This window comes from Diabrotica undecimpunctata, chromosome 1 (assembly GCF_040954645.1).
Source record: "Diabrotica undecimpunctata isolate CICGRU chromosome 1, icDiaUnde3, whole genome shotgun sequence".
In the NCBI taxonomy this organism is placed as follows: Eukaryota; Metazoa; Arthropoda; class Insecta; order Coleoptera; family Chrysomelidae; genus Diabrotica; species Diabrotica undecimpunctata.
Window position 1 is genome coordinate 151666646 of NC_092803.1, and position 13014 is coordinate 151679659.

At 33.0% G+C, this 13014-nt stretch overlaps 1 protein-coding gene across 2 annotated transcripts in view; it reads right to left on the minus strand.

Annotated features, from left to right (window-relative positions):
* LOC140432381 (ATP-binding cassette sub-family G member 1) overlaps positions 1-13014 on the minus strand; it is a 176288-nt gene that overhangs the window by 32913 nt on the left and 130361 nt on the right. For both annotated transcript variants that reach the window (XM_072520235.1, XM_072520236.1), the window contains exons 5-6: positions 6566-6804; positions 4815-4904 (exon numbers count right to left, since the gene is read on the minus strand). In XM_072520235.1, coding sequence (XP_072376336.1) covers positions 4815-4904; positions 6566-6804 — 329 coding nt within the window. The remainder of the gene's footprint in view (positions 1-4814; positions 4905-6565; positions 6805-13014) is intronic.

Here is a 13014-nt window from a genome sequence, read left to right on the forward strand (position 1 = left end):
CCACGATAGATCAAATATTTACGATACTACGGATGCTACGAATATGCCACTTACTGGCAAAATAATGGAAAGTTTATGAACAATTGACATCTCTACTAAATTCGTTAAGAATGTATTAGATTCTTTAAATACTACTGCCTCTCCAGGATCGGAAAATATTTCACCATTATTAAATCATAATTGTGCAGATACACACATCAAAATAATCTAGGGGACACCTATATTAATAGCTTTAAATCAATGCTAGCTATAAATATAAAAATAAACTTTATGTTTTTAATCTATTTTGTTGTTTTGTCGATTATTGTATCCATCCCAACTCGGACTATGCGTTTTTTGTCGATTAGTTTAGTACCTACAGACAAGGAAACTCCTTATTATAGTTGCTGTTCAATTTTTAATTGGAACATTCTTCTTCTTGATGTGCCTATCCGTTACGAATGTTGGCGATGATCATGGCAATCTTTATCTTATCTGCAGCAGCGCGAAAAAGCTGCAAAGATGTTGTATCGAACCAGATTCTAGGTTCTTTAACCAAGATGTTCTTCTTCTAGGACCTCGTTTTCCAAATATTTTTCCTTGTAGGACGGCTTGAAGGAGAGCATATCTGGATTCATTTCGCATAATATGTCAGAAGAACTGCAAGTTTCGAGATTTGATGGTGTACAGTACCTCTCGGTTCTTAATCATTCTCCTGAGGACCTCCTCATTTATGACTCGGTCAGTCCACGGGATCTTAAGCATTCTCCGATATAGCCACATCTTAAATGCTTCCAGTTTTCTGCACATATCTTCGTTTAAGGTCCACGATTCAAGACCATAAAAAGGACAGAGAAGATGTAGCATCGCATCATTCTTACTTTTGTATCAAGAGAGAGGTTGTGACTCTTGAAGAAGGCCCCATCCGATTGAAGGTGGATCTAGCTTTTCCGATGCGTGCTCTAATCTCCTGGTTGTTGGTCCATTCTTCATTTATTATGGTGCCGAGGTAGTTGTAGTGCGTCACTCTTTCTATAGGGGATTGGTTGACGTAGGGTTGACCTTCTGTTATCCTTTTCTTGCTAATTGTTCATAAGAACTTGTAGGTCTTCTAAGTTGTCCGCAAATACTATGATGTCATCTGCAGTTCTGATATTGTTTAGCCGGTAACCATTTAGTGGAATACCTTTTTCAGTTTCGTGCAAAGCTTTGATAAATATTTTTTCAGAGTACAGATTGAAGATTAGAGAGACAAAATACAGCCTTGCCTCACTCCATGCATGATTATCACATAGTCTGTTCATCTAGTTCATCTTTAACTCTGAGATTTGCTGTCTGATTCCAGTAAAGATTTCTAATTATTTTCAGATCTTGGTTGTTAATTCGTGTTTCTTTTAGTATCTAATACTAAAATAAACATGAATTTGAATATGCAGTAAGTAAAATATTGTCGGAGCTGACAGAGGGTTTTACCAGTCGACGTTCAAAAGTGTTGTACACCTTTGCTGATGCCATAATATACAGTGGCTTATTCTACAAGAGACGTGCGAGAGGTGTCTACACAACTCGAGGAGGAAGCAGGTAATCTGGGTCTCCAAATAAATGAAGAAAATATGAAATACAAAGTAGTAACCACAAATCGAAGGCCTACAATTACTAGTATAACTATTAATAATTATTAATAATATTAATAATATTAAACTTTGAAGTAGTAAAGGAGTTTAAGTATCTGGGGGCGATAATCACAGATGAAAACCAAGTAAAAAAGATCTCTTTTTTGGTGACTTTGTATGGTATTCATTAAAATATAATCATGCATATTGTCATCCTGGTTCCTTAGTCGTGGACTAATACACACCCTGATGCATATCGCCCCGCTTTTGAACATCTTTATATTTTTCTATTGGCCGAGAGATCTGAAAATGCGATATAAATATTAATATGCTTATAAATATGCGACATTTTTCAGCTCTTGGATCAGTCTAGTCTCTGCACCCTGGGAGTCCGATGTCGGGGCGCTGCTCCGATTCTACGAATATTTTAGACTCTGTGGCTGAGCGTTGCCCACCTCCTAAACCGAGTTTCATTTAATTCCTGTGTAAAAAATACCTAAGATGGAAGATACGCAGAGGGTACTTCGAATAGACTGCTCTGTAAGGCACCGTGGGAGTGTATAAGTGGCCATATTTTGACAAGCCCTTACATCCCATATGGTGATATGGCGCCCAACAAAACACACTAGCCTACGACCTAGGCTCCCACCGAGCTCAGCTAAAGCTCTGACAGCAGCAGCTAATGGTATCATCGACCAATTTTGCAGTTCCTGACACTGTCCAATGTCGGAGGTTTCAGCGATCGAGAAGTCACCGAGGCCACCAGTCCCAGAAGCTACTGAGGCCCCCGGAGTAGCCGCACTCACTCCCTGCCCTACTGCATGTGGTACATACACCACGTAGGCAAAGGCATACCCCCTACTAAGAAACCGGCTGGCAAATGATTATGGGTTACTGATGAGCTAGAGGAGGACGAAGTTGTTGAAGTCGAAGGTGCTGTGATGAAAGACGGAAGATGGAAGGTACCTGCAGAAGAAGCTAAATAATATAAAAAGCTAACTTGATAAGATAGGTCATGTGCCAAGATCAGAAGATAGGACAGTATTAAAAGCAGTATATTTTTGGCAGGCCTAATAGTAGAAGATCAGTAGGCCATTCCAGGAAAAGATGATAGGATGATATCGAAGCATATTTGGGAACAACAATGGGAAATGAAAGCACAAGATCGTAGAAGATAGAGGGTGATAATGGATGCGGCTAAGACTCACCTTGAGATGTGAGGCCAGACAAGAAGAAGAAAAAAAGGTATCAACACAATCCATATACTATGTATCATCATTTGTGGCTAAAGAAATAGTGTTTGTAAATTTATGTACAAGGGTTTACCCATAGGCAGAAGAAATAACAGAACAATAGCTTTTTGGTCGCATTTTATATAAGACCGCTTAAAACATTTGTTGCTTTCACAGATACCTGATACATAAACAGGTTTTAAGCTTGTAAAAGGAAAAAGAGGGCAACTTTTAAATGTCTGACAAACAATAGAAAAAATATATAAATTTAATGTTAAAACCTATGTATGCATCGTCGATTACACTAAGGCTTTCCATTGCGTAAAGTGGTAGGTACTGGAAAATATGGGGGTTTCAAAAAATCTAATTTTTGTACTTAAAAACCTATATAAAAGAAGTTTCGAAAAATAAAAAGGAAACAACTTTTTTTGCAAACCAAGTAGACTAAAATCTGGTGTAAGATCAGGCTATATTGTATCATCCATATTATTTAATATATATATATATATATATATATATATATATATATATATATATATGTATATATATATATGTATATATATATGTATATATATATATATATATATATATATAAGAAGAATATATTATGAGAAAAGCCTTGTAATAATGGAGATACGGAATAACGGTAGATGGGAAATGAATCACATATTTAAATATCCGAACGATACCCTAATGTTAACTTGTTAAAAAAAGGAACTAATTGAAATAATAAGCAAACTGGACACGATGAGTAATGAATATCCCAAACAAATAAGACTGTGATGAAGATATTTAACATAGATTGGCAATAGCATGTCAAGCAACTCTACACACAGTGAACTAAAACTAGCAAACACATTAATCTTACCTATTTCTACATATGCATCTGAAACATGGACGTTAACGGTACCCAACCAAAGAAAAATCGATGCCTTTAATATGTCGTAGGCAAGTATGAAATGCAGGTATTCTCGCAAAAGCCTAGTCATTTTCGTAATGACTTGGCAGTTTGTATAACGTTTTCATTTTTACGAAATGACTTCAACCTTTTAGGCATTTGCGAAACTACCGGAAACGATAATTTCATGATATCATGGGTAATAATTCTATTTTGAAACAGTGTTGCAAGTTAGGCACAGATCATATAATATAAAAAAGGGAAGAGAAAATGAATTAAATTATTATTATATACTTGTATTTTTGTATAATTATTTCTGCATTTTTATTGTTTTAGGCCTCTTTACGAAAATCACCCAAAGCATTGTTTCGATGGTTTTTAAAAGGTGCCAAATATTCTCTAGAATCAAGGACATTTGCACTGACTTTAAATTTTTATTCACCAAAAGAATATGATTTTGGAAGAGCTTTTAATAATTCATTTAGGAAAGGAAAACATTTTTTTATATTATATGATCTGTGCCTAAATTGCAACACTGTTTCAAAATAGAATTACCGTTTCCGGTAGTTTCGCAAATCCCTAAAAGGTTGAAGTCATTTCGTAAAAATGAAAACGTTATACAAACTGCCAAGTCATTACGAAAATGACTAGCCTTTTGCAAGAATGCCTGCATTTCATACTTGCCTACGACAAATATATAGTATTACAAATACTGGTGTAATTATTATACATAGAGAATCGCATTAACCAACGTCTCCCAAACGCTATGCGGATCAAGTCAGAAAAATTATTAGCCATGGTGTACACAAAGCTTCCTTAACAGCCCAAGGCAGATAATATGATAATAATGGAGAACAACGATCGATTCAAGGTATCACTATACTGTTTGGAAAGCTAACAGACAAAAGGAGAACAAATACGTATCAGTACGTGATACGATAAGACCGAATAGTGAGAAAGACTTGGTAAGGTCGAGTCTGCCTTATCTGCATCATTTATTATACGCCCTATTTTTCAGTGCATCGAATTTCTAATCAACAAATAAATAGATAACTATACAAAAAAATGCCAATAATTATAAGAAATACTTACTTGTAGGTATGTGTTGCCACTTCTTGTCCTGTGCTGCTTCTGCTAATTCATTTATATGATCACCATATTCTCCACTAACGACTTCCATAACTGAAAATATTAAATAATATATCATTAAGCTGGAAATTAAAACTAAATTTAATAATAGTAGGTATATTGTTACGATAAATTATGTTTTCATATTTAACCTCTAAACATGTTATTATTCTAACAAGACTGTTCTCGTAGATTCTCTGAAACCTGTCTGGCGCCCCCTTTTCTTCGAGAAAGGTCAACACCGCTGCGAGCCACGATGAGTCCGGTCTTTCTCCATGGTGTTCGAGCCAATTCAGGTCAACATCTGTCTGCTTCGAAGGGATTCCAGAACTAACGGCTGTTTGGTATAAATACGGAAATTTTCATTGAGTGAGACAGTCAAAAAAAAAAAATTGTTGTATCGAATAAGTTGTATAATAAATTAATATAAATTATTGTATTTTTTAGTGAATTAGAATAAGTGTAGAAGACTGTAATAAATTAGAATAAGTGGAAATAAAGATTAAATAAACTAAAAGTGTTTTTTTATGTTAAATAAAGTTAATAAATTAGACTAATAAACTCAGTTCAATATAATAATATGATACATGACACAATATGGAGCTACATTATATTCTTGGTCGATTACGAAGAAACTTTTGATTACATCGAAAAAAAAGTGGTTAGAGACAATGAAAAAGATATTAACAAAAATAATTTTAGAAGGAGCAGAAAACCTGACCAAAGAAATCAGCAAAAACACAATCGAAACTTAAATGATAGTGAGATATGGCAACTCATTGTAAACTATTCTCCTTAACACTGTGGTAGAAGGAACAGTCACGATGAGCGATATCAAAGTAATGATGACCCAGTTTTCAATACAAATATTAACACACATAGACGATATAGTACTTATGGTAAGGGATAAAAAAAACATTGGAAAAAGGCCTAATAGTACTTACAACGGTAGCGAGGAAAAGAGTTCTAGACATTAATAAGGAAAAAAAGACCTAGTATGTTCCAAAAAAGAATACAACATATTTAAGGAAATTAAAACAACATATTTGAAAAAGTATAGAGCTTCTAGTAGATAGCAGTAATACTTAGTAATAAAAAACAGAAAATATACAAAGTAACGATTAGACTGATACATATGCAGCCAAAACGATGTACTTTACAAGGAAAGATGAAAAAACATTAAGAATACTTGAGAAAAGATTTTGACGATGAATTATAATTCTAATAAGAACTGAGTAGAAAAACTGACTACGAGATAAGCGACACAAATAAAGAAGAATATATTGACAGATTCATCAAATCAAAAGACTAAGATGAGTGGTAAACATATAATTGATTTAAAGAGAGATGAGAGAACCAGATTATTAGACATTAAAATAATAAAAGTAGAAAACTGGAGAGAACTATCTATACATAGAAAATAATAGAAAAAAAAACTAAAGTCATCAAGACAACCTATAAAAAAGAATAATGCGGAGTGATTTACCATAATACACGAATCAAAAGAGATCTAAGAATAGACCGACAACCCTTCCATCAGAATTAGAAAGCCTTGAGTCTGGTAATATAATTCGTGGAGTATACTGTAAAGCTAGTTGGGAAATTAAATTCTATCATGGATTATTTATCTCTGACAGATGACAAATTTTTTAAGCGTTTTAATAATGATCATATCTGAGTGTAGCATTTAACATTTAACATAATAACTGTCTTACTATAATCAGCAGGGTTGTGATATTGAGGACAATAGAGCCCTACTGAAGCCAAAAAAGGAACAGTATTGGTACTTGGCCCTTGGTAAACACATCGTCCTTTGGCCAGTAAATAAACCTGATCAAACATTTCATAAGTTTGTGTGTTGGGTTGGTGAACTGTGCAAATTACAATTCTGCCTCCATTGGCCAATTTTTTTAACATCTCTACGCATTGAGTGGTGGATGAGCTGTCAAGTCCTCTGAAAATAAAAAAAAAAATGAAAAAAGCAGTTTTTAAAGAAATTATGTATATATAAATATATGTATATAAACAATGGAGAAAGAAAGACAAAATCTATGTTATTCTGAAACAACAGAGTACACTTTGGGTACAAGAAGTGATCATTAAGAGAGGAGCACACTGTGGGTCGGATCACTCCCTGGTCATTACCAAAATATATAGGGTGTTTAATTAAGTTTGCACTATATGGAAAATCTGTTTTATTGGTAAAAAGTGATTCTTTACAAAAAGTGCTGAGTGATCTTAAAAATATAATACAATTATTAGATATTAAATTTTAACAGTCATGTACGCGAAAAACCTATATTAAAGGTGCAGTGGAAGAAGCCCTAGGAAGAAAAAACACAAATGCCGGTAAACCGTACGAGCGGACAAAGACATTGAGACATGATTAAGCAAAAGACGAAAAAGGACAAAGAGTAAATTCAAAATAGATGCGAACGAACAGTAGAAGAGTACGAATCAAATGAAGAAGAGTAAGAAGCAAATAAAAGAAGAGTTAAACAAAAAGTACTTAAGAAAAACAAAAGTGTCTAGCAAAATAAATGTAACTATATTGATAACCACATTGGAGGTACTAAAAGCTCTAAAGAGTGGAAAACACTAATAAGCATAAGAACCATTGATAAAAGCAAAGTAATGACATGAACACGAAAACAAATTCTAGAGAGTTAGCATAACAATAAAAGCATTAATTTAAGCTTAAAACAGGCAGAAAGATCTGTAAAAGAAACAAAACTGCGAAAATGTCCAGATCCATGAGGAATAAATCCAGAACTAGTACGGTTTGGCCCGGTAACATTACTATTAAAAATGGTGCTTTCCAAATAAATACAGTTTTCCTTGTGTTTTTTGTTTTTTTTCTAGTTTAGTTTGTTAAGATTTAATGTTAAGTTATCGTAGAGTTTTCATAAATTGTTTTGTAAGTATGAACCCTGTTTGTTTTTTAGCTATATTCTAAAATTATTCATTACTTTTTGTAGAACGAATCCAATATTTTTAGTTGGATCTTTTATCTGCTTTACTTTCAGTTTTACACCGACGCTACCAATTTATTGATTATCTATTCTTCATTTCAAGTCATTTATAGTTCAGTCGTCAGAGATTTGATCTCTAGAAATTATACGAACAAGTTGAATTTTGCTGAGAATGTCAATTTTGGGACATAAAAAATATGCAAAAAACGGGTGTGGCAGTCCAGTGGGACTGCCGGTAGAAGTTATACTTCTATACACGCGTTCGCCATTAAAAATTTATATAGGAGTCAATCTGCACAATCATTACATATGTAATGCTATAGGTAAGAGAGAACAGAAAGAGAAAAAGAATTAGTTATATAGGTATATGGGGCATCGTTTGCTGTATATAAACTAAATATAAACTAAAAATATTGATTGTATCAATATTTTTCATATTTTTATATACGTATAAAAGGAGTTAAATGCAAAAAAAAATTTACACATTCTCTGCAGTAAAATTGATTGTTTATTTTGTTATTAATATAAAAATTAAAATACAATAAATACACTGCAACATAATTCAATATAATAAATACAATATAAATTAAAATGTAATATTCATAGGTATTTAAAACTGCCAATATACATAACTTACTTTACGGAGATAAAAATAAAAAACCAACAACTCGGATTATGTTGTAAATTTTTATTTTATTTTAAAATTTATGTTTTTTGCGTATATTATATATATTTAATAAGATTAAGGCTGTTTTATCGGTGCACCAAAACCTAGGGACAGTGTTTTCTCTGTTATTTACCGACAAAATGTCTCGAAATTTGGACACGTTATTTGAAATTATGTTGCCTTTAAACTGATGGTTTTACTTTTTTTATTTTTTTGAAACTTCTGTTGAAAAATTGGAATATACTGTTTAACGTTCTATTATAACCAAACTTTTTACGCCCATCACTCGAAAGAGTTTTTTTTTCTGTAATCGTTGATTTTTGTTTCACCTTTCTGTGTCCAGTAATAATCGAGAAAAGCGTGTTCCAACTTTAAAGAAAATTGCTAAAAAATACTGAAATCTAATAGTGAAACGTGTTAGTCATCATTGGCGCTTAGTTTCATCGTTATCGCCTTCGTGACGTCAAATCTCATGAACGTACGGTCAGTTAGTTCGTGTTAAAACTAATTTGAATGGAGAATAATGTATTTGTTTTCATTAAACTACCCGTCGGCCGGCGGCACTGAGTAAAGATGGTCTCGCGTAAGCAGTGTAGAAAAGTAAGTGATACGCCCATTTCAAATCGCAGTATGCTTGGACTGCTAAAACAGCCTTAACGTGAGGTTTTTAAATATTTCAAAAATAAAAAGGAAATTCATAATTGGGATTCGAACTCACAACCACCAGCGTATGAACCAAACACGTAAAGGATTTGCCAATTAGACATGACACTAACGGATTTCAAAATTGACAGTTCTCGGTAAAACAGTGATTATTTTGAAATACAAAAGCCTAAAATAATTATAAACGTTTAATTTTAAATAATACAAAACATATCACATAAATAATAATATTAATACATATTATATTATATATAATATTATATATATATATATATATATATATATATATATATATACAATATTATATATATATATATATATATATATATATATAATATATACATAAATATATATATATATATAATATTAAATATATATATATATATATATATATATATATATATATATATATATATATATATATATATATATAATATTAAATATATATATGTTACGAGCAAAGCCCAAAATTGGACAATCCTAACATTGTACACAAATTATTGTCCACTTCTAGCATTGTACCCCCAAAATGTACAATGTCCGAAATAATCAAAATAATTGTCGAAACGCTCATCGGTTCGAATCGATTATTATTGACAAGTGACACACCAACTCAAAAATTGAAAAATCGAATCAAAGAAGAAATTCTTCTACAATAGAGATATTGTTAGTGAAATATTTCAAAGCTTGAAGAGATAGATACATCACTATAATATAGGGAAGATGTTTGTAAAACATCTTAGATTTTTAAGAGATATGTATGTTAATTTAAAATAATTTAATTCTACGAATCTAAAAGTCAAAAACGCTGGTTAATTATGGGTTTATAACCTCAATTGATGTTTGTTTGTCGTTAATAACAAATGGGGAATAATTGTAAAAATCGATATGAATCGATATCTGATATATTATCTCAAACTTTGACGCATGGCTACTTATTGAAATTCGAACATTGTACAGCAATTCTTTTATACAAAGACCGCCGATTATATATATTTCGGAGATTGTACAGTAAAGGGGTACACAATGCTAGAAGTGGACAAGATTTTTTGTACAATGCTAGGATTGTCCAATTTCGGACATTGCTCGTAACATATACAAAAGAAACATTTTTATTCTCGAGAGAGGAAGAGAGAGAAAATATATCTTCTGTCTCCCTCTTACTCATTATCTTACATATGTAATGGTTTCACAGATTCACTCTCATGCAAATTTCCAACGCCGACCGTGCGTATAGAAGTATAACTTCAAAAAGCTTACCACTCATACTCCCCGGCTTCCCCCTAAAACCCCCCCTCGCAGGGGGAAAATAGATTTATCAAGAATCTGCACGTCGTAGAAAAAATATTTCAAATAAAAAATATAGCTGAAATAATTTTCGTAAATAATGCAAATAAAAATGTTCGTTAGCACTTTTTGTGTAAAATGAACCGTTTTCTCAGAGACAACGCTTAAGGTGAACGGCGATGTTGAATTTCAGTTACGCGCAAGAAATTAATTTTAAATAAAATTATTATAAACTCGACGGTGAAAATTCTATATCTTTTGATCAGAGTGTCCTATAGACAAATATTAAAATGCGTTTTAAAGGTGACGAGAGCAGCTGTTGTACGCAGTTTTGTGTTTTGTCGCAAATAAAGTCAGTTTGTATAAATCCGATCAATAAATCAAGGTTGCGCGATTTTTGATAGTTTGGTACAATTCTCATAATATCAATAGAATTTATCTATTCCATTGACCGGTTGTAGTGGAATTTTCACTACTAGAGTCTAATCTTTAAAACCTACAATATGAAATTTTGGTTTTTAAGTTTTGGCATCAAATATAAAGCATAGGAAATATGCCTAAAAAACGCAAATTTTAAACTTTCACATTACAAACGACCGGACGACATTGGATGAAATTTATAGCTAAAGTGGTGTAGTTTTGAAAAACGTACTTGTGTTATAAAAAAAGCAATTTTCAATGTTTTAGATAGTTTGTAATGTGAAAGTTTAAATTCAGCGTTTCTTAGGCATATTTCAAATGACTCACATTTTAAGATTAGGCTCTAGTTACAGAAATTCTATAGTGACCGTCAATGAAAGTGATACATCTTATTGATCTCATGAAAATCGTAAAAAATGGCAAAATCCGGCAACATTTATTTATTTAACACCCTTATACTGACTTTATCTACAATAAAATACAAACATTGCAGACGACAGCTGCACTCTTCAGCTTTAAAACGCATTTCGATTTTTGTCGATGAGACACTCTGATCAAAAGGTATCGAATTTTTACTGACGACTTGATACAAACTTTATTTTAAACTGAGTTAAAACCAGAGTTTATTTTTAATTGTGACTCTTTGATGACACAATTTTAATTTGTATTATTTAAATTTTGTTGGCCATTAAAAAGACATCATTACACGATAAACCCATACTTAAAAAAACCAATTGCATTTTGATTTGCATTATAATGTTGCACTTAACAAGATTCCACTTTATTTTATTAATAGCAAACAGTTTTTGATGTTACTTAACGATATGGGAATCTAATTAATGTTTGTTATACTAGGGCGGTCCGATAACTACTTAGCCTACAAAAAAAATTAGAGAAGTGGCAATTTATTTCTCAACATAGTCTACTTTTAGTTCAAACCACTTCGTTAACGATCTCCTGTTTCGACTTACATTTCTGTCCAGCAGATGCCTTTTTCAAATGCGGCAAAAAAGTCATACAGGGCCAAATCTAGAGAATATGGTTGATAGGGCAACAATTCGTAGACCAATTGGACCAATTTTGCCATGCTGACGGCGGAGGTATGAGCGGGTTTGTCGTCATGGTAGAAGATTACTTTTTTCTTCTCTAAATGGGGTCCTTTTTATGAAATTCGATGTCGAATATTCTCAATAATTAAGCATAGTAGAGCCCTGTGACCGTTTTGCCATTTTCCAGGTAGTCAACAGTTAAATACAATTAGGTAGTCCAAGTTAAATACAATTAAAACAAGAAAATTGGAATATCTCGGACATATTACACGTGGAGAGAAATACATCTTCATCCAACTGATTATACAGGGAAAGATCCAAGGAAAGAGAATCATAGGGAGGTGTAGAATGTCATGGCTGCGCAACCTGAGAGAGTGGTATGGATGTACATCAAATGAACTTTTCAGAGCAGCCGTCTCAAAAGTCTGAATAGCTATGATGATTGCCGACCTCCGCCGCGGAGATGGCACTTGAAAAAGAAGAGGTAGTCAACGTAGATTACCCTTATGAAAATGTTTAAACTGTTTCTTGGTCCCTGGTGTATACTAATGGATTCATATTTCGTCAATGGTTACGAAACGACGTAGAAACTACTTCGGATTACGCTTAAATAGCATTAAACACTGCCTTGAAGTAGTCTCATAGTTAAGCTTGTTGTTCGAAGTGAGCAAACGCGGCAATCATCGCGCCGATACCTCTCTCATGCCCAAAATTTCACACAGGATATAACATACTTGGTCTTTGGAGAAAGGTCTCGCAGCTATCTCGCGTACCTATCGTAAATTTTTGTCACGATATCATCCGTAGTAGCCGATTTCGGACACCTCGGCGTGGCTCATCAAAACCGACATGCTACCATGTTCAAACTCAAACCAATTTTTGGGGGTTGTCATGGAAGGAGAAGAGTTACCGTACACAGCATTCAAGCGCTCTTTGATTTCGCTGCGTGATTTCCCTTGCATAAACAAGAATCGAATCACCGACCGATATTGTTCTTTTTCCATTTTTATAAAATCAGTGGACACGCCTGCTTTCACACGCGGTCCTAAAAAATCCGATTCGACTGAATAGTATATTATTTCTCTTGAGATAGTAGCGTCATCGGG